This window comes from Corvus brachyrhynchos, unplaced genomic scaffold, assembly GCF_000691975.1.
Source record: "Corvus brachyrhynchos isolate BGI_N302 unplaced genomic scaffold, ASM69197v1 scaffold283, whole genome shotgun sequence".
NCBI lineage: Eukaryota > Metazoa > Chordata > Aves > Passeriformes > Corvidae > Corvus > Corvus brachyrhynchos.
Genome location: NW_008237409.1, coordinates 1,803,663 through 1,824,891, shown reverse-complemented (window position 1 = coordinate 1,824,891; position 21,229 = coordinate 1,803,663). Strand labels below are relative to the sequence as shown.

General features: G+C 52.3%; 1 protein-coding gene across 1 annotated transcript; it reads left to right on the top strand.

The window, feature by feature from the left end:
- The first annotated feature begins 955 nt into the window (after positions 1-955).
- On the top strand, positions 956-21,024 carry DHRS11 (dehydrogenase/reductase 11). Its single transcript, XM_017730935.1, has 7 exons — positions 956-1,273; positions 9,729-9,938; positions 15,394-15,488; positions 15,936-16,065; positions 16,639-16,731; positions 17,313-17,378; positions 18,393-21,024. Exons 1-7 carry the CDS (start codon positions 1,100-1,102, stop codon positions 18,432-18,434), a joined length of 810 nt encoding a protein of 269 aa, XP_017586424.1. The 5' UTR covers positions 956-1,099; the 3' UTR covers positions 18,435-21,024.
- The last annotated feature ends 205 nt before the right edge of the window (positions 21,025-21,229 follow it).

Here is a 21,229-nt window from a genome sequence, read left to right as displayed (position 1 = left end):
TGGAAGGTGCCCGAGCGAGGAGCGCATTCAGTTTTGGGGTTTTTTTGAGCCGCTTCTTATCGAGGTTAAAAATAGCATCTGCCCGGCCGGTGCCGGGAGCGGGATCGGGCTGCGGGCGCTCCGGGGCCCCTTCAGCCCCTCGGGGATGCGGCTGCTCGGGAGGCAGGGCGTTTCTAGGAGTTGGTGTTAAAATAGAGCTTCAGTCCTGCGAGGAGCATCTCTACAGCCCCGTCAAAAACCCCACGGAGCTGGCTTGAGAATAAAGATGCTTAAAAGAAGTGTTTTCTCGGGATGCCTTTTGTAGCTGGGTGCGTTGGTCAGCTGTGCCTCGCGGTGGCACGAGCCAAAGCTTATTTGCCATTTAAGAAGTTTCCTCTGAGGGAGGAAATAAGTTTTAGTCAGCTTAAATATTGCCATCCTGGGTGTTTGGAGCTAAAGGAGACCTGTACAATATCCAGGGTTGGGTTCCCTTAGCCAGGGTGATAAGGGCTCTGCACAGCTGCCTGCACTGAGAATAAATGGTCCAAAATTCACGGAAACCAAGGCTCGGCACTGGTGGCATTGCTGAGTGGGGTTAAGTAAAGAAGTGCTTGGGAAAACCCAAACTTTTCCCCTTTTTCATTGCGTGTCGCAGAGGCACCGCTTGCAGAGAGGAGAGAATGCCAACGTGACTTAGTGAACTGTCCTTTGGGGCTTGCTTCTAATTTTGGACTTCCCAGCGTTTTGATGCGGCAGTTTGCAGGGAAAGCTGAGCTCTCCAAAGGCTTTCCCACGTGCAGCTGCCGGTGTTTGATGTGCTGGAGCCTCAGGGTGCCTGGCAAAGGATGCTCTAAAGGATGTTGTTGCTTCCCATTCCTCTCCGAAAAGTTATTCCCAATATTGCTGTTTCCACCAGTGCCCTTATCATGGATTTTGTTTTGGAATCTTTTCATTTGGGAAAGAAATCAACGAAACTTGTGTTTTCCTCTGGTGTTCACGTGAGTTTCCTTCCTTTCCGAACCTTTCCTGGCTGAAATACAGCGTGGATTAACAACGAGCAGTCCTGTGAAGCTTTGCCTTTCCATTTCAGTGCGCACCAGGAGCAATCACTTCTGTATTGATGATTTATCGGCTTTGCTTGGGGTGCAGATGTGCTGGGTGGTGCTGGCTGCTCGCAGCTCCCAAACGTCCTGTGGTGTTTCAGACACGTGTTCCCACAGCAGCTGATGTTTGTCCCCGTTCCCTCCCGCCTCCCTGGGACCCAAGTGTGTCTGCAGCGCTGTCACTTGTTTTGGTGGGTGTCTGGACTGTGTTTTGCTCCGCTGCTATTCTGGGTTTATTTATTGTCAAGCATGTTTCCTTAACGAGGAAGAACCGTCCCAGAAGCGCTGCTCGCTGGGGGAAGGGAAGGTGGTGGAGTGTGGGGGGATCCAGGGTCACTGTGGGAGCAGCTCCATCACCTCCTGGCTGCCAGGGATGCTGTGGGAGCTTTGTACCCGATCCTGCCACGCTTCAGAGCAGAGCTGTTGATGGAGCTTTCCTCCAGGAGGTTCACCTTGAGGCTTTTCCTTAAAAAAAAAAAAAAAAAAAAAAAAAAATAGGAAGGTATTCAGGCTTGGAACTCCTGAGCTGCCACCGAGGATCTGACTGCTGCTGGTGTGAGGGGTGCTCTGATTTGGGGAAGCAGGGCTGGAACACAGTGATGGAGGGAGGAGAGAAGAGGAATGTGAAGGAGTTGAGGGCTTGGTGATGCCAGAGCATCACAGACGTAGTTCACAGAATCGTGGAATCCCAGCCTGGTTTGGGTTGGAAGAGACCTTATAAACCATCCCATTCCAACCCCCATGAGCAGGGACACCTTCCACTATCCCAGGGTGCTCCAAGGCAGCTTGAAATGGAAAGAGGGCAGACGGCAGGGTGTAAAACCTGGAATACAGAGCTCACTGTGTAGCACAAAACCACTGTATTTCGTTGAAGTTCATTAAAGTCACCAGTTTTAAGGTAAAATGGCTGGAACCCCTCTGTAAGGTGGTTTTGTAACCTCCAGCTAACTGGTGGCTGAAAGAGCAGGTTGTCTGGTGGGGATTTAGCTCGGGCAATAAATGCTATGTCAAGATTTCTTAATCTCTTGGAAAATCAGATAAGGGCTTGAGGCAAGATAACGAAGGATTTGCAAAGTTGCGTGTTTGGCATTAAACCTGTGTCACAACGCCAGTGGTCTTTATTTGGCTTTTGAAATAAAAATGTTAATGGCTCACAAAAAGACCCCACAAAAACTGCAGAAGGATCTTTTTTTTCCCTTCCAGTGGCTCCACTGGCCACGTTTCCCCCTCTGCTCCCAAACAGCCCCGTGCTCCCCACTTGTGCTGCTTCTGTGACCGGAGACTTTTGGTGTGGGTCATCAAAGAGTGACTTTAACAGCCAGACATCGAGGAATAACATATAATTAAACTGGCTTTATTTTCCTTTTGCATGCCAGGAGGTAATTCAGGTAGAAGGCTTGTTTTAAATGCAGAGCCTGGAGGTACTAACAGCTGTCAAGGACTTTCTGGCGTGTTCTCAGTGAGTGTTTGCTGCTCTCCAGACACCGCCACGCGTTCCAAGTCAGGAGCTTTAATGAAGCAGCCAAGCGTTTTCAGCAGCTTGGAAGACCAAGCTTTGGGGAGAAAATGCTCCTTAGGAGATGATCACCCTCCCAGGGCCCCCCTTGCTGGTCCTGGGGTCTCCAGGGTGCAGAGACTCACTGAGATTTTCAGCCACTCTGGTGTTCTTCAGCTTCCCTGCTCCTCATGTTTTCCAGGAATTTGTATTTAGTGTCCAACTTCTTGCAGCAGCACAAAAAAGGGGAGAATTTGCACATGCATGGGGCAAAATATTCCCCCTCTCGTCTGGCAAGCCCCTCTCTGGTCTTTTATTCAGTGAGATATGTGAGTTTTGTTTTGCAGGGTTCTTCGCCAGGGTGGGGAGGAATTGGGAGGGTTTTTTTGGCTCAGAGGCACTGAGGGACTCTGCAGCTTTTCTCTTGGAGTGCAGGAAGGCAGGAGACAGGGAGCTCTTTCCAAGGGGTTTGCAGTGATGCAAACTATGCTCTTTTTATAATTAAAATGGATTTGTTTTATATTTACAGAGAATGGCAGAAGTGCTGGCAGGGGCTCTCCCTCCATGCAGGGTGCCAGAGCCCTGGATCTGCAGCATGGCTGGGGCTGTCACTGATGGGAGATGCTCCAGGTGGGACACTCCCACCTGCTCCAGGTCACTGGAAATCTTCCAGCAGCTCGTTCATTCCGTGGGTGCCTTGTTCTGGTGTGACCAGGGACACCATGGATGTTGTGCTCCAAAAGAAATCCATTTTTTTTCTGTCTTTGTTGGCGTGCTGAGAGCAGAGCCGTGCAGGAAGCAATAAACGTGGCTTAAGAGACAAGGTTTAACCAATTAATTCCAATGCATTTGTGACAGGTATTGATCAAAGGTAACATTTATAACCAGGGCCTGCTTTGTCAAGGTTAGATCTCGCTCAGGAAACAGCCTTTGATAAGCTGAGCAATTGATTGCAGGTTGGAGCAGCCCAGTCTCTGAGGTCAGTGCTCTCCTCCCTGGCAGCAGCGTGGGTGTGTGGGAGGAGGAGGAAGGAGCTGAGTCTTCCTCGTGGGATCTGAGCATCCATTTGTGGTCACTCCCATGATCCCTGCCCAGCCCTAAGGTGCAAGGGAGGCTCTGGACCCCGTGGGTGCTCCACGAAGGGTAATTAACAGGTAATTGTTTCATAGCACCTGAGTGTGGTATTTAATTACCTGCAGGCAGATCATTGATGGTTTAGAGGTCACTTGGTTCCATTTTGGCCTCCCCTGGGGGTGTCTGTCCGTGGGGTGCAGCTGTGGTGTCCCTGGTGGGTCTGACCCTCTGCTCAGCAGCTGGGATGGGTTTCCTGGGCTGTTCCCAAAGCCACGGCTTTCCCCACTCTTCAGGCAGGAGGAGCAGCTTCAGGCAGGATAATCCCAAGGCACGGCTCCTGTGGAGTGAATGACCTTCAGAGTCTCCTTGGCCTCTGGAAGGGCTTGTTTTGTGTTTGGCCAAGGCTTTGCCTCGGGGATGGTGGGAGCTTAAGGCCTCTGAAGTGCTTTTATTGCCACTTGTCCCTGAGCAGATCCTTTCCTGATAAACTGCAGAGACCCCATAATTGCTGTCCAGAGTGGGGGGAGCAAATGCTTTGCTGTTCCCATGATTTTCCTGAGCCTTGAAGCTCAGGAGGTTTAAACCAGGTTGGATTCCTCCTCTTTCTGCCCCAAAATGTGCTTTAAGAATGTCTCTTTGTGGCAGCCCCCCCTTCTCTGCTGCACTTCCGTTCCCTTGGGCTTTGCAATAGAGCAGCAATACCAGGGCATGCCATGCTCAGAGCCCCACAAATAAATAACTGAGCCTTTCCTGAGGTTTTGGAGCTGGAATGGGGTGTGTGTGCTCCAGCAAAGGTCAGGTGGCTGTCCTGTGCCTCAGTTTCCCTGTGTAAAACCTGGCAGCTATCCTGGGAAGGTGGGAGTGCTGTGCAGGGCCAGCGTTGGACACAGAGGGGACTTTCTGGCTGATTTTGGGTTTAAGGAGAGTGCCCAGAGCAGGGAGGTGTGAAAGGAGCTGCCACAGTGCTGTGGAGAAAATACGACGGTGTTTTTCCTGGGGTTTATGAATAGCTTAAGCTCCGCAGAAAGCAGTGGCTGTGCTAAAGTTGAGTTTTATCCCTGTCTCCTGCACGGTGCCCACGTGGGCAGTGCTGATGGGGATTTCCTGGCTGACAGGGTGGGTTTGTGCCACCCCAGGTGGGTTTGTGCCGCCCTGGCTCTGTGACTGCCGGCTTTCTGTCCCCGCCAGGCCCGTGCGGCTCAGCCGCTTGGCTGGGATTAGGCCGGCGTGGCCCCGAGCGGGGCTGGCGTGGCTGCAGATGTTTGATCCCAGCACCTGCAGCTGTGTGTGCCCGGGCAAGGGCTGCTCCTGGCACCCGCTGCTCCCGCCGGCCGGGCTGGGACGCGCAGGAGCCCCGTCCGCTTCTCCGCGGCTCGTAAACCTGGGCTGGAATAAAATCCAGCACCTGCCACCGGAATTTCAGAGCTGGAGAGCGCTGGGAGCCCGTGGGGGAAAGCCCAGGCTCCTCCTGGCGTGCATTAATCTGCCTCTCCCGGAGAGGATTCCTCGGGGATTACAGGCCGGGAGCTGAGGAGTGACCGTGGGGCTGCTGCTGCCCTCGCTGCCGGGCACAGCAGAAAGCACCAGGCTCTGCCAGCCCTGCAGAAAGGCCACGGCCACTCCGAGGGGTGCTGGCAGGAGAAGAGGCCCACCCCGAGCTGTGGTGCTGGGGACCCGCTGTTCTGGTGCTCGTGGAGTGGCCCAGCCCCTGGATGCAGTCGGTGCTCGGGTCTGCCTGGGACGCCCAGCTCGGAGCTCTCGGTGCGTTGTCGGCTGCGAGGGCTCTCTCGGGGTGCTGGGGCTGGGAAGGGCTCGTGGCAGCTCTGGGAACAGGTCCTGGGTGTCCCCAGGAGTGCTCCCAAGACCTGCTCACCTGGGATGTACTCGGTTATCTGTTTTACTCAGGGTGGGTCCGTGCTGGTTTCCATGGACCTCTGATCGCACCTTAAATTCTCAGAGCATCTCAGACCTTCACCGCTGCAAGATTAGGCGGGGTTTGACTTAATTAAAATAATTTTCCAGGTGGAGATGTCACAGGAGGCAGGTGCCAGGATCTGGGGGTGTCAGGCAGAAGCTGGGGCTCAGCTCTGCCCTCCAATCTGGGTGTCTGTGGGTTGCCTTGGGAATCTGCTGGTGGAACGGGCAGCGACAGGCACAGCTCAGAGTAAGGCAGAGATATTGCTCTAATGAGCTGTCATGGTGACAGCAGCGTCTCCTCCTCCCCCACGCCAGCCTGGAGCAAGAAGGGAGAAACTAAAAATGCCTTGACGTGAGGAGGGACTGTGTGAGTGCCTGGAGGTAGCAGGGACCTCCGGGGCGCTGTGGCTCGTGTGTGACACTGGAAATTGAAAATTAAGTGAGCTAAGAAAAACATATCCTGGGATGTTCAACTGCTGGGAAAGTGCAGGGAGCAGGGAGGGCTTGGAGAAGAGCAGCGTGGCTCTGGAGCAGTCTGGGAGGACAGCTCCCAGGTGATGGCTCAGCCAGACCCAGCTTAGCAGGAGCCTGGCTCCAGTGCCTGGGAAGAAATGTGCAGTAGTATTTACCCTTGGCTCATGTGGGCCAAAAGATACCCACAGCTCTGAATCTCGCTCATGGTCACAGAGCACTGTGGAAATAAACAAATAAACCTCACTCTAGTGCTTTATTCACTGTACATCTCTATTATGCCGTTGTACTGCTATTAAATCTTAATTAAAAGCAGCTTCAGACTTGCCAATCAGTGGAATGAAAGGGTTTGTAAGCCCTCAGTTTTCTTTCAGAGCTGTGGTGCTGTTTTCTCTGATGAATTTTTCTCCTTCATTTCCTTTAGATAGCAAAAGTAATTGGGGTGACTTGGGTGCTTTTCCAGCTGGTTTCTTGGTGCAGCTCTGTGTTTAAGCACTAGTTCAGTCAGTAGGACACAAGTACCTGTGACGAATGGCAGGTTAGATTAAAAATTACCTGATGGCTTCTTCTGGCTTTAGTCTCTCTGAACTAAATGTGTCTGAAGCTAATGGGATGGTTTGCCAAATAAAACCCTACATGACTCCTTCTTTTTTTTCCCCCTCCCCTTAAGAGTCCCTTAACATTTTTATATCAATTAGTTCTGTAAAACCATTTTACCAGGACTGAATGTAAATGCAGGGCGCTGTGCCCCATATACACAAAGAGCATTAACCCCTTCTGGGGAGAACTGGTGGTTTCTTAACACAGCAAACCCATCCCATAAATGTGAGGCATCCTTCCAGACTGAGTAGCACCTGGCTGTCCATTTCCAAGCATCCAGAGATAATGGTGTGTATACAGAAATGCTGGAAGTGTCCCAGGCCAGGCTGGACAGGGCTTGGAGCAACCTGGGATAGTGGGAGGTGTCCCTGCCCATGGCAGGGTGTGGAACTGGATGATCTTTAAGGTCCTTCCAACCCAAACCATTCTTATTTCAGATTTCCATCTCTGCTGCTGGAGTTGCACTGGCCTTGTCTGTATTGCTGTTGCATTACCTGGTCACTCTCAAACTGTTTATGAAATCTGAAAAACCAGCTTTTTTCTCTTTTTCTTTCCTCCATGTGCATGTGGCATGCTCAAAGTGGAACGAGCATCACTTGAGTGACTTAATGGATGCTCTGAAAAAAAACTCTGCAAGCTCTGTAGCTCAGAGAGTTGCTTTTCAAAAGTCTCTTGCAAACTTGCCCGCAGTTGATGTTTCTTTGAAGAGTTTGTGATGACTCTTTATCTGTAGATGGTTGAAGCACGTTCAGCCCTGCCTGGATGTCAGCAGTGTTCAGCACTTGGTTTTCAAAGAGAATTTGTTAGCACAAGTGCAGCCTGAGAGATGAAAGGATCCGTGCTGAGGCTCGTTGGAGGCGGCGAGACACCAGACAGGGAGAGAAAGGTTTTGAGAGAGATTTGGTTTCCCTGGTCACTTGTGTCAGAGAAGCTTTTCTCCCAGGGAGAAAGCCCTTTCTGTCTGTGTCTGCCTGGGAACCAGAGGATGGGCAGCTCCAGCATTGGAGGCACTGCTGTCCAGAGCCCACAGCCAGAATGGTCAGGTTGGAGGGACCACAGTGGGGCATCTGATACAACCTCCCTGCTCCAGCAGGGTCATCCCAGAGCAAATCACACCCCTTGTTTCCTCTGCTCCTTCATCTGTGACTGCTTCCACTGAGAGGCTGGACTGAGCAGGGAAAGGTTTCTCCAAATGGTGGAAGTGGCAGCTGGACATGGAAACAGCTGTGAGACATGGCCCTGTGTCCCTCTGGGCTGTCCATGAGCTTTTCTGTCCTTTCCTGTCCATGTTGAGCTCTTCTTCCTCCAGCCAGCTCTCCTGGCATGGGTCCTGCTCTGGGAGATTCCTCCCAACCCCTTGTTCCTTTGTTTCTCATCTTTGAACATCTTTGGCATTGCCTGGTTCGCACTCTCGCACCAGTTCGTGGTCCCTTTGCCCCTTTTTTCTCCAGTGTCTTTGCAGGAACGAGACCCCATCCCTGGAGCAGTTTAGAACCTTCCAGCAGCCCTTCATACTGCTGTGAATTTTCTAAGTGCTGCTCTTGCAGATTTTCCCTCCCTCGACTGTTTTTTCAAGCCTGTGCTCTGATAGTGAAAAGGAATATATTTTTCCCCTCCTATCAGCACGTCATCAACAAGGTTGCCTGTATGGCAAAGTGCAGGCAGCCCCAGGAGGGCACAGAGAGGCAGGATTCAGTCCCAGAGGCACCTTTGTTCAGGCAGAGATGTTGTCAGCTCAGCCTGAGCAGGGCTCTCCAGGGATCCTGATGCTGCTGGGGTGGATCGATCTCCAGCTGAACTCGGCACGTCCGTCCCCGTGTCGCCTGGTGCTGTGAGAGCAATACTAATCATTCTTGTGTTACTGCAGTGCCTTCCCTGTGCTGGGAGCCAGACAGGAGAGCAGCTCCTGCACCACAGCTCAGCCCTGGGCTGGTTCTGGCTTGTGGTCCATGAAAGCTGTGGGTTGCTGGGAAAGGTAAAGCAGCAAAGCTGCAACTCCCTGCTCAGGGCCTTGGTCCAGCTCTGTTGTGGGCTCAGCTGCTGGGAAACACAAAAATCATTTACCAAACAGAGCCACTTGCCCCAGAGTGCTTCAAATGAACGTGCTTGGGGTGCAGGGAGGGCTGGGGAGGGGCTGGCATTTGTCCCTCTGCAGGGCAGGAACTCCGAGCTTGGAGCTGCTCCGCAGCCGCCTTCGTGTGCAGTCACGTCCAGGAGATTCCTGCACTGGGCCTCGCTCCTCCTTTTATGAAAGGCTGGAAATTGCAGTCCTTGGAATGCAGGGAGGAGCAGGGAGGAGTGGGAAAGCTGCCTCTGGCAGGAGCAGGGCTTTATTGCACCCGCTGAAATGTCACTGTTGGTGACACCGCCGCGGGCCACGGCGTTCGAGTGATTTGGTGGACGTTTGTAGCCAGAGTCCATCTCCCCGCAGGAGCCAGACATCATGTGGCTCCTGCCTGGCGCTGGGAGCTGTCACTGTCACTGCTGTGACACATCAGGGAGGAGATGCTGCTTCTCATTAGTGTCAGGGGTAAAGGGCATCCTCGGGAGGATGCGGTGTGGTGGCGGCAGCGCAGGCGGCCAGCAGCAGCTCCTGGCCTTTCCTTGGCTTTGTGTCACCCAGCCTGACAAAAGATTGGGATATTTGGAGTAATTCTTGGTCCTGGCTAACGAGGAATTGTCAGGCACATCCTTTGCCAGTGTGGCAGACTCAGAGCCTGGTGCCAGGGCAGGATTTATTTGTATTTTGCCAGCACTGCTCACCTTGAGCAGTACTGCCCGGGGTGATGGATGAGCACTGAGAGTGTCCTCAAGTTCAATAACTTAAGGGCTGGAGCTCTCCGCTTCTCCTGGATATGATATCTCCTTTTTCTTAATTAACATCACAGTGATTCTTCCCCAGTGCCTGCTTTTCAGCCCAGGGTGTGTTAGCCCTGAGGTGTATTTTTCAGGAAATGGCTGGATAAGCTGCTCCACAAGGAGAGGGGGCTGATGGCTGTTTCCATCCATCCTGATGGCTGTTTTTTCCCTTCCTGATGGCTGTTTTTTCCCTTCCTGATGGCCGTTTCCCTCCTCCCTCTCTCCCCTAGAAGCTGGCAGCAGAGTGCCAGAGCGCCGGCTACCCGGGGACGCTGATCCCGTACAAGTGTGACCTGTCCAACGAGGAGGAGATCCTGTCCATGTTCTCGGCCATCAAGACCCTTCACCAGGGGGTGGACGTCTGCATCAACAACGCGGGGCTGGCCCGGCCCGAGCCCCTGCTCTCGGGGAAGACGGAGGGCTGGAGGACCATGATAGATGTGAGTATCCTCCCGAGGGAGCAGGAGCTGGGCCACATTTCTCTTTCTTCTGGCCACCATCTACTCATTTCAGAGCTGAGGATCTGCTCCCCAGCCTGCTCTGACCAGGTTTGCTGCTTGGGGAGTGGAAGAACACCTTGCCCTGCTGAGCCCTCACCTTGGAGGATGGAAACACAGCAGCACTTTTCCTTTAGCTCCCTGAAGGGTGGAGAGCCTCACTTTTTTTTTCTTCAATAAAGCAGGAAATCGAATGCCAAGCGCTGGCTTCTGCAGCTAATCCTGTTAGTTGTGGCAGTGGGTTGTAAAAATGGGCAGATTCTTTTTGGCTTAAAAAGCTGTAATGCTTTTTGTCTTTTGTCATAGCTTAATTTTCTGCCCATAATCTGGTTAGGGCTGGATGTGAATGAGAGCATTTTGTGTGCTGAAATGGGAGTTGTGCACATGGCCCATCCCATTTACAACTTCTCCCTGGGTCCTCCTGTCCTGAGGTGCTGCTGGGCATCTCTCTGTGACTTCACCATTTTTTGTCATTATGTGAGGCCCCTTTTCTGCACCTAGCAGTGGCAGCCACAGCTGTGGGACCTCAGCATGGTTTGGGTGTCCTTGCAGTGTCCCCTCCTGCAGCTCTGGCCAGTGAGGTGCTGAACCAAGAGCCTTTCACAGAGTGATCTCCCCTCCTGTGCCACTTTCTCTTGTACACAGAAGTGTTTTCCTCACAGGAGCAGGAGTGGGACTCATGGCTGTGAGTAATCCTTGTGGCACTTGCAGCAGCTCTGAGAGCTTGTCCCAGTGAAGGGAAGGACATGTCTGAAAAGCTGTTTGAAGCTGTAGGCTCAGGGCCACTGTGTCCAACAGTGGAGTCAGCTGGGACGTGTCAGCTCCCCTGGCTGTTCCTCCAGAGTGGTCTCGGGGGCTGTGTAAAGCAAAACAGAGAAGCACATTGAGGCTTCAGACTCCTGCTGCCAGGGCAAGAGCTGCCATATCCTGGCTAATTAAGTTCTTGTTAGGATTTTGGCCTGACTGCTGGCTGCTGTGACTGCAGCCAAAGCAAGCTCAGCTCAGCTTTGTCTGCCCAGCCAGGCTTTGTGAGCTGCCCAGCCTGGGTCACTGCACAGCCGCATCTCCCCGGCCCCCGTTGCCATGGAGGCTTTAAAGAAAATGAAGTGAAGTGTAGCTGAGGCTGAGCTGGTGTCCAGCAGGGCACTGCCCAGCCCTGACTCGCTGCGAGCCGGGCCCTGGGGGTCACCTGGGCCTTGGAAACTCCTTGTCCTGGTCCCTGGGACCGTGTGATGTGTGGATCCCTCGGGGATGCTGCGTGTCCCTTGTGCTCCTTTGTCTCTGTTCTTTGTCAGGTGGGCAGGCTGAGGGGACTTGTGGTTCTTCCCAGCTGAAAGCCCTTCCCCATTCTGTATTCCCTTCCCTGGCTGCTCAGCTGGAAGTGCTCCCTTTAATCTCATCTCCCACCACTTTTAGGGAGGAGGATTTTGGAATAGGGATTTTCCTGTATGAGACACGCCAGTGTTGGTGATTACAGTGGCTCAAAGTTTGGGAGCCTGGGGGGTCCCCCTGCTTGTGGGTGCTGCTTTGGGGTGGGAGGAGAGGCAGGGTGGTGACCCCACAAGGGCAGTGTTATGAAACGGGGCTGGGGGAATGTTTTATTCCCAGGGATGATCCGTACGGCTCTCTCTGCTCCTACTGCTTGGCAAAAATGCTGTTGTAGCACTGGGAGCAGCCTGAGACACCCAAGCTCTCTCCCTGTGCTGGCAGACATTTTCCTCTCACCATCCTCCCAGCAGCTGCTGGCTTGGCTCCTGATTTCTGTGTTAATTGAACAACCCTCCCACCTCCAATGGAAAGGCAAAGCCCTGGGATGCTCCAGAGCCAAATGCTTCACCCACCCTGGCCTGGGCAGCCCGACAAGCCTGGGCTTTGCTTTTCATGCTGCTGCTGAGGGGTAGAAACAGCTCAGTGGAGTTTTCCCTTTTGTTCTGTGCCCCTGCTTTGTGGCTGTATGGAAATGTCTCCTGGAAATGTCTCCTGGAAGTGTCTGTGTCTCCAGGCCGTGCAGGCGCCGGGGCAGGGCCTCGGGGGGCTCTGCAGGGTCAGCCAGGCCCGTTCCCCTCGCAGGGGCAGGACAGGGAGGGCTGCCAGCACCTTTCACAGGCCACTGGGCTTTGCAGAGCTGTGTGGGAGCAGGGAGGCTTCTTCCCAAGTTTCCCTGGAGAGCAGCGTGGTGGGAGATGCTGTTGGAGAGTTCCAGGGCACCTCTGGGCTGCAGGATGGGAAAAGTTTCCAAACAGCCATCGATCCATCGATTTAGGAGGCATTAGGGCCTTAAATTAAAGGCATGTTTTTTCTTTTTAGTAAATTGATTTTTGCTTCCATGCATTTTTTATGAGCTTTGAGGCTCTGTCTCCTTCCAGATTCCCCTCTCAGTATCCTCCTTCTTGCTTTATATCTAACAGTCAGAACCATGTTATCATTTACTTATTCCCCTCCTTTCCTAATGTTCCCGTTCTTTGTTGTCTGGTATTTATTCCCGAGGTGGGAGCTGCTTCTCCCCAGGCTGCAGGGAGATGTTTGGAATCGCAGATGTGTTGCTTCACAGCAGCACGGAGCCCTGCCTCTCCAGCCAGCAGATCTGCTGTGGGTGCAGGAGGGAAGGTGTCACCTCAGGCAGGTTCTGAGCCCATCCTCCCCTGGTTCACAGCTTCCCCCATCTTCTTGCTGATTTGTGAGGCTGGAGCAAAGTCCTGATGTGCAGGAGGGGCTGGGGCTGGGTGCTGTGCACACACTGAGCCAGGCTCCGGGGCTGCAGCAGCTCCTTCACGTTTTACCCACTGACCTTTCCAGCCAGGAATTGAAGCTGAACTTCCCATTTTCCCTGCTCAGGGCACAGAGGGCTGCAGCACACATCCTCTCGCTCCTCTAGACACAGAATGGGTTTGATTCTTGGCATTACTCGTTGACAAGCCAGGCTCTGTTCTTCTTGCTTTTCTAAACCATCTGTGCAGGGATGTGTTTGCTGTAAGCTGTGTTTCCATGTGTGCTTTGGAGCTGAGGTACTCGTTTGGATGCCTCGGAAAAGGCTGATTCTGGGAAGTGAAATGCTGAGCACTTCTAGGAACAGGGTCTTTTATGTTCTCTAATGTGGCAATTGGAAGTCATTAATTGCTGAGAAATGTGGTTTCTGTCACGGAGCTGCTGCCTGGGCAGTGAGCAGGCCCCAGGTGTGGTGGCCATCCTTGCCAAGGGACCTTTGAACCTTTTCTCCTTAACACAGGAACCAGGCAGAAAAATGTCTTACATGGATATGCATGCTCGGGGTGATACAGACTTGCTCGTTTTCCAGGCGTGTTTTTAGGTTCCTCAGTGCCTGTTCCACGTTTTGAAATGGGATTTCACCCCAAAATCCAGCCTGTGCTGGTGGGAAAAGGCCATCCCAGCTCAGCTGCCTTCCAGCCAGTTGTTTTGTTCTACCGTGGGGTTTTATCACAGGGCTCTGGACTTTCCCACAGTGGCTGTTGATTGGGATCTTGCTTTGCCAGGAGCTGTCAAAATGTTGTAACTCTGCCCACGAGAGGAATGGCTGCTCCCTGAGTCACAGGCTTTGGGATGATGTTACCCTCTAGTGGCCTTTGGAGAGGGAGTTGGGAGTGACTGCTCCAAAACTGAGCTGCCTGCTGGGCTGGGGCATCCTGGGGCAGGGATGTTGTTTGTCATGAAGGGTTTCTCCACCAGCAGTTGCCCAGATCCAGATCCCAAAGGACTGGTGACTCCTGCGTCCCCTGACCACCCTGCTGTGGAATCCCAAAGCCTGCACATGCCCCGCCTGCTCTGGGCTTCACTCCAGTGCTGAGGGGCCCTTCTGCTGCCCTCTCTGCTCATTTTCCTCCTTGCACAGCCCAGGTGAATTCCCGGGTTAAAGATTTATCCCTGCAGTTCCAGGTGTGATGGCCGAGGTGCCCAGCAGCGACTCTGTGCTTGGCCAAAGTGCACTTGGATGGGGGTGATGACTCCACTTGTGTTGCCTGGGTACTCCCAGGATCAGACAAATGCCCTGTTTATCTCTGGCTGGGACAAACCCCTCACGGATGGCCTCTGGCAGTGAACAGGGAATAACGACCGAGACAAAAGCAGTGACAGAAGATCCTTGAGCTGACCCCGCTCCCCTTTGTGCTGCTCAGGAATTGCATCTCTCAGCTCCAGCCCTTTCTCCAAACCAGTGGCCCTCTCCTGCCTGTCCTTCCGTGCCAGCAAGTCCAGGTTATTCTGCCCTGTTCTTGTTCGTGATTTTCCCAGCGATGATCCCCAGCCCTCTCCCGTCTCCATCCCTCGCTGCCCACATGGCCTCGTTCCTGCTGCTCCACCCATTTATAGTGGCACTATTCCTTCTGATTCATCTGAAAATCAGTTCTTCCTGGAGATTTCACTCACTGCAGCGTGTTCAGACCCTCCTGTCCTGCTCATTTAGCTGGCAAAGTGACACAATGTTAGACAGGACCTGCCAGGGGATGGTCACAGCCTTTCTGGCGGCCTTCAGCAAATCCCTTTCCAAATCTCAGCCACCTGAGCAATTAGCACTGCTGCTGAGATTCGTGCTCATCAGTCCTGCACGTACCTCTGGGCCCTTTGTATTCCAGCTGGGAGAATGTCCTTATCTTTATCTACACTGGGAGCTTTGACTCTGTGTTTTATGATCAAGGAACCCTGGAGGCGGCTGTGCATTAATGGCTCCACAGCATTAATGGTTGTGGAGGTGACAGGACTGAGTTTAACCAAGCCAGGACACGATGGGAAGTGCTGGTCCAAAGAGCAAGAGCTCGGAAAGCTCTGGATCCTAAAGGACGGGGCAAATTGCCAGTTAGGGCTGAGGAAAATGTCAGCAGGCAGTGACAGATCGGTGGCTTGCACACCCCCAGGGTGAGTTGCCCACTCTGGTGTTCCCTGTGGCACAAAGTGATTTTTGGTTCGTGTGTCCTGGGAGCTCTTTGGTGGCCACGGTGCCTCCTCTGAGCTGCTGGTGCTCTGACAGGCAGGATCTGGGGATTTCCTCGTTAACGAGCTGACCTAATTACCTGCTGTTAGTGCCCTGCCAGCTGCCCAAAGCCCGGAGTGCTCAGTGCTCGGCAGAACTGTAGGCTCTGTCTCCTGCCTGCGGGGAGGGGGTTTGCTCTCCCTTAATTTGGGATTTGCCCTCACACTTGCCCCTAAAACAATCAAGTCCATTCATTTCTGCTCACTCTGGGTGTCTGTGCCCCCCCCGCCCCTGTGACTGCAGCCCCCAGCTCAGGTGTGGGGTGTATGAGCAATTCCTTCTCCGGGTGTTCCTGGGAATTGCCAGGGGACAGGGACTGGAACTGATATCCCAGGCTTTGGGCACACGAGGGGCAAATCAAGGGGTGCCAGGCAGGGCTGCTGGGCTTAATTTCTTCTTCTCTTCTCCCCCCCTCAGGTCAATGTGATGGCTGTGAGCATCTGCACCCGGGAGGCCTACCAGTCCATGAAGGAGAGAAACATTGACGATGGGCATATAATTAACATTAACAGGTGAACAAAGGGGGCTGTGGGATCAGCCTCGGGGGCCTCCTGCTCTACCCTGCAGCAGAGGGGATTTAAGCACTTTGTGGGGTCAGCCGTGGGGGCCTCCTCCTCCTCCCTGCCTTACAGGAAGGATTTAAGCACTGGAGTTTCAGGCTTGCTGTGCTGCTGATGGGGTTTTCCAAGGATTGTGGTGGTTGATACTTCAAACTTGATCTTTGCTGGTCTAAAAGCAAGGAAGACCAAACCAGGGAGAAAAGGATAGTATCAATCACTCATGATGGGGCAGGGCTGAGATTGATTTCTGGAGCTGGTCAGGAAGTTTGAGTCATGTTGAGAGGAGCCTGTGGTGTGTTCCCTGCTGCAGGCCCCGTGTCAGCTTCTCTGTGGGTTTATTGTGATGCTCTGGGTGTCCTGCTGGTCCCTCCAGCCCTGTCCCCTGTGCTCTCCCCCCAGCATGAATGGCCACAGCGTGGTGCCCCAGTCCGTGGTGCATTTTTACAGTGCCACCAAGTACGCGGTGACAGCGCTGACCGAGGGGCTGCGGCAGGAGCTGCGGGAGGCCAAGACCCACATCCGAGCCACAGTGAGTGCTGAGGGCCCCCTGCTTCCCTCTGCCCTGGTGGGAGGCAGGTTTCATGGGTCAGAGCTTTTCCCTTTGGGAAAGAGCCGAGGGGATGCAAAAATAGTGCTCAGCACACTGGGAATGGCCTAGAAATCCTGTGGGAAGCTGTGGCTGTCTTTGCCAGGCAGGTTGGGGCACAGGGCCATGTCTGGGAAGGGATTTTTTGGGTGCACAAAGTGGGCAGGTGCTTGTTGGGGGGGTCACATCAACAGAGGGAGGCACTCAGCTGGGCTCTCTGCTCTCAGACAGAGCTTTTCCGTGTTTTTCTTTGCTTCTCTGTGCCTCTGGGGTGTGAACAGGCAAGTACCCACCAGAGATATCTGCCACAACAATCATTAAGGCAAAGCCTGCTCACTTCAACTATTCCCTTAAAAAATGAGTGGGAAAGGAGAATAACAGAAAAATGAATGTTTTTCTGTTTGGTATTTTTTTTGCTTTTTCTAAAAAGTTTTCTCTCCTTTTCTTTTTTTTTTTTAATTCTTTTACTAAAGGGGAATTACGAATCCTATTAGGATGTGCTCTGCTTTTTTCCAGTGCATATCTCCAGGACTGGTGGAAACAGGATTTGCTTTTAAACTTCATGATAACGACCCCGAGAGAGCTGCTGCAACCTATGAAAGCATTCGGGTAGGACTTGGAGGAATGGAAACAGGGAAGTGGCTCTGATTATAATTGAACAGTCTTTGTCCTGGCTAATGGTTCCAGCCCAGTGCTCTCCAATCTCAGCCCTCAAACCTCCAATTTTGCTCTGGTATTTATTTGCACACTGTGTAGATTTTCATTTGGATTCAGTTTCCAGCTCCTTATATTTTTCCTTCTATTTTGATGCTTCTGTAAATAAGTATCAGTCAGCTCTGCCATTTTGCCAGCTGTGACTTCTTCATTGCCCAGAAGGTGTGACAAACAGAGGTGCCAGCACAAGGAGAAGTGTTGTCTTGCAGGTGGCACGGGGTTTCCTGTGGGAATTCCTGATAAGGATGGCAGTGCCTGACCTGGCAGAATTACTGTGCCAGCAGTGAGGTTACTCACAGCAGTCGAAGAATTATCAGCACCAGACACATCCTTTGTTAAATTTTTAATTGATTTGGTATTTCCTGCTTGCTTGTGCCTTCTGGACATGCCCCAGTGACACTGTCTGACCTCATTATGGATGGGCAGGAACGTTCTGTGGTGCCCTTTGACCGAGAGCCCCTTTGCTGTCGTTGCAGTGTCTCAAGGCTGAAGACATGGCCAATGCTGTCATCTATGTCCTCAGTGCCCCTCCTCACGTACAGGTAGGCTGGGGCTGAGGCTGGAGGGGCTGAAGGCTGCCCTGGCCTGGCTGATCCGCCGCTGGATCAGCTGGGAGCTTAGGGAGCCTGTGCTGGGGATTAGCAGGGATCACGTTTGTTTACACTTCCCGGGTGGCAGCTCTGGGATTGCTCTGAGATGGCACTGCAGGGGCTCTGGGATAGCACTCTCAGGCTCTTCACATCCCTGTGGATCCAGCAAAGGCTGAGCTGACTCTCATTCTTCCCCCAGAGGGTGCTGGGCACTGCCCAGGCTACCCAGGGAATGGGCACATTCCCAAGGCTGCCAGAGCTCCAGGAGCATCTGGACAACGCTCCCAGGGTGGGATTGTTGGGGTGTCTGTGCAGGGTCAGGGCTTGGACTAGATGATCCCTGAGAGTCCCTCCCAGGTCAGGATATTCTGTGATTCCATGATCCTAGAAAAGGACTGTGCAAGGCAGGGGGAATGTGAGGGGTAGGGGGCACGCTCTGCCCTTTGGATGGTGCCATCTGAGGTTTGCTGAGAGTCTTGGGTCCTGCCAGTTGCCAGCTGACGTGTTGGACCTTCTCCCCTCAGTGTGGGATGCTTGTGCTGCCAGAGGGACTCCCCTCCTGAGAGACAAGAAATATTTGGCCAGCTTTGGGCTGGAGGCAGCAGCAGCAGGAGCAGAGCTGGTGTTCAGCACATGCAGCAGCAGAGTTCCTGTTGTGAAAGCAGACTTTGATCGTGAGGGGTTCCAGCGTCTCGTGTGAACTCTGCTCCCTGGAGCAAGACGTGCTCCCTGACACTGCATCCCTGGGGATAACTGGCTTTGCTTGGCTTAAAAAGAAAAGATCCTGCACCTTTTCTGTGCATATTTGAGCTTTTGCCCCCTGCTAAAGGCAGAGCAGGTCCATTCACCCCTGCTTTCCTCACATCTCAGTTAATCAGGCTGGTTCCTGCTCACAGGCTGGGGCAGCAGAGAAGTGCCCAGGGCAGAGTTCCAGTGCACAGTTCCATTCATGTTGGTCTCTTGCAGATTGGGGATATACAGATGAGGCCCACGGAGCAGATCTCGTAGCAGGGGAGGAGGATGAGGAGGACCATGAGCAGCACCGTGTCCACTCCACTTGGAACCCTCTGGCAGCCCAGGGTTCCCTCGGCTGGCTGGCAACGTTTTAATCAAGTACCAAGGATCGTGTTTGAAGAATTACTTTTCTCTCCCTCTCTCTGAGCTGGTGCTGGTGCTGAGCCAGTTTGAAGAAAGAAAAACCACAAACTCGTAGTGGGTCTCTTTCTCCCCCACTCCTTTCTGAAACTGCTTAAGAGTAAAAATGTATTTGAAAATAATGCAGGGAAGTGGTTTGTAGAAGATTGTTTGTCTCCAGGCTGGTTTATTCTTCCTTTTGCTTTCTTTTCAAGGTTTGTTTGATCTTAGTTGCTGATGCTGTGTGTGGACCTAGGTGAAGTGGCACAAGATGTTTGCCAGCTTCAGTGTGCTTAGGGTTTGAGATTTTCAGTGGATGTCATACATGAATCCATCTAATATTTGGGGTTTATTTTCATCAGGTTGATTACTGATGGTGATGATGCATGTGATATTTTCTATTTCTTTTATATTCCACTGCCCTAACCCCAGTGTACAACCTCCCCCAGCCCTCCTTTCCCCCTCACATGAATCATGACTGCCAAGTTTGAGGAAGTATAAATGTGTGTGCTTGATATTTCTCTTTTTTTCTAGGTAGGTAAATAGTTGGAGGAAAAGCACCTGTCCTTGTGCAGGTTAGGATGATAATCTAAGTGGCATAGTTACAGTAAGAGTGAGTTGTTTGGTATTTTTAATAAAAACTAAACGTGTGCTGTCTTGTGATCACCTCTATCCTTGGTATCATCTCCCAGCACTCTCGATGTTCTGTATGTGATATTTGCATGCATTGACACTTTTCTGGAAACGTGGATTGCTCTGCTGCTGTTGAAATGCTGGTGCTGAGGAGCTGGAAGTGGTGGAAGTTTATTTCTCTGTAGAGACACAAACTCTGAGAGAGAGAGAGAGAGAGAGAGAGGGGAACGAGCCGTGCCGAAGGTGTCCAGAACGAGGAGAGATTTGTAGGGGCATTTTGGCAAAGAAAAGCAGCAGGTGAAAGGTCTGGGTTGAGATCTTGTGTTGGTGCAGCCCCAGTTTGGCTCTGGGTTGAGGGAGAAGAGAATTGGCCCCAAAGCAGAGCTGGAGTTGTCTTGAGACTCTTTGCAGGGAGGTCTGTGTGTGTCCAGCTCTCTGTGGAGCTCTTGGACATGTTGCCTTAAGATTGCAGACCCTGTCCAGCTCCTGCTGGACTCCAGGCAGCGTTTCAGAAGGTTGGGGATGGTCAGTTGGTCAGAGCAGAGGACGGAGAGCCTGGGGAATCAGGGTTGGATTGTTTGGCTGACACCAGGAGAGCCCTGGGAGTTCATCTGTGTTACCCCTCCGCAAGGGAGACCAGAGTTGGGCCACCAAGACACGACTTCAGCTCCCTGTACAGCCTTGGGCAAGTCACTTTACCTCTCTGCCTCAGTTTCCCCAGCTGGAAAATGGGGATAATAACACTCACCTACCTCACAGGGGTGTTGTGAGGACTCACAAGCTTTTGTAAAGCACTTTGACCACGACAGGCGCTGTGTAAGTGCTGAGTGTTGATATTGAAGTATTACTATGAGTTAAACCTTGTGATACCTAGAATTCCTTGTGCCAAAGGTGAGCAGCTGTAGGAGGATACAAGGAGAAAACTGGCAAAATGTTCCTTAATAATGGCAAAAACAAAAGACAATTTGCCCCTTTTTTTCCTCTTTATTAACACATGCTCATGGCGTGTTCTGTCCATTCCTCATCTGTCACCAGTTTCTACTGACAAGTGCACCTGGATTTGGCTTTTTAATTTGTTGTGAGTGAAATTCCTGCCCCTTGGGAAGTCTTGCACTGCCCTGCTCCGGGATGCCAAGGTGGTGCCTTTGTGTGGATTCCCAGCAGGTGCCCTGGGCAGCGTGTACCATCTTAAGAAGGTGGTTGAACTACTGAAGAGGCCAAAAAAAAAAAATTCTTTTAGAAATTAGGAACTTCTGAGCAGAAAAAAACTGAGCAGGGATGTGGGCAGCAGTGGTGAAACACTGAATTGTGGCAGCAACTGTGTGCAAAGTTCAGCAGATGTTGAAATGTGTGGCTGAGGAGGGGCTTTACATCTCCCTGCTGTGTAAAAGGAGGATTTGGAGAGAATTGCTTAAGGTGCAGAACCTTGACAAAGGGTTTGTCCGGGTGGTTGCTCCCTGCAAATACAACCTGGCTGCCCTGCAGCCCCGGAAGTTGGGTTTTCCCCCCCTCCCCCAAGAACATTTTTAAGTCTCTAAAGTAACCTTGAGATGAGGTGCAGTGTATTTTTCCATTTGAAGTGTGGTTTTAGGGGATCATCCCTGCTGCCCATTAACCTCCCCCACGAAGGGTGGCCGTGGAGGGCTCCTTGCGGGTTCTGTGGCCGCGGGTGGCCTTGGTGGCACCTCCTGCCACCTTCCTGGGATGAGATGGGACACGACTCCGAGGCAGTGAAACCCCTCAAACGCGAGGATCAGTGAACTGTGTAACTTACCAGTAGGTTTCTAATTGTGAACTGTAAAATAAAGAATAAAAAGAGAGGCACACTGTGGTTCGTTTCTGGTGTGTTTTGTTATTTTTGTGTTAGAACTCAACAGCCTTTTTGCTGTTCACAGCCAGACCTCTGTTTGGGGAAGGTTCCAAACAGAATCCTTCAGTTTGGGGTCTTTATGAGGAAAAACAGAATTCCTTTCCAGAGCTGGACAGCATCCAGTTGTCTTGGGAATAACCGGTGCAGGTTGGGCTCACGTGGCCCG

Coding starts and splice junctions, on each gene's coding strand:
- DHRS11 (XM_017730935.1), top strand. CDS start 1,100: ATGATTTATCGGCTTTGCTTGGGGTGCAGATGTGCTGGGTGGTGCTGG. Junction 15,489..15,935: donor CATATAATTAACATTAACAG/GTGAACAAAGGG, acceptor CTCTCCCCCCAG/CATGAATGGCCACAGCGTGG. Junction 17,379..18,392: donor GTGCCCCTCCTCACGTACAG/GTAGGCTGGGGC, acceptor GGTCTCTTGCAG/ATTGGGGATATACAGATGAG.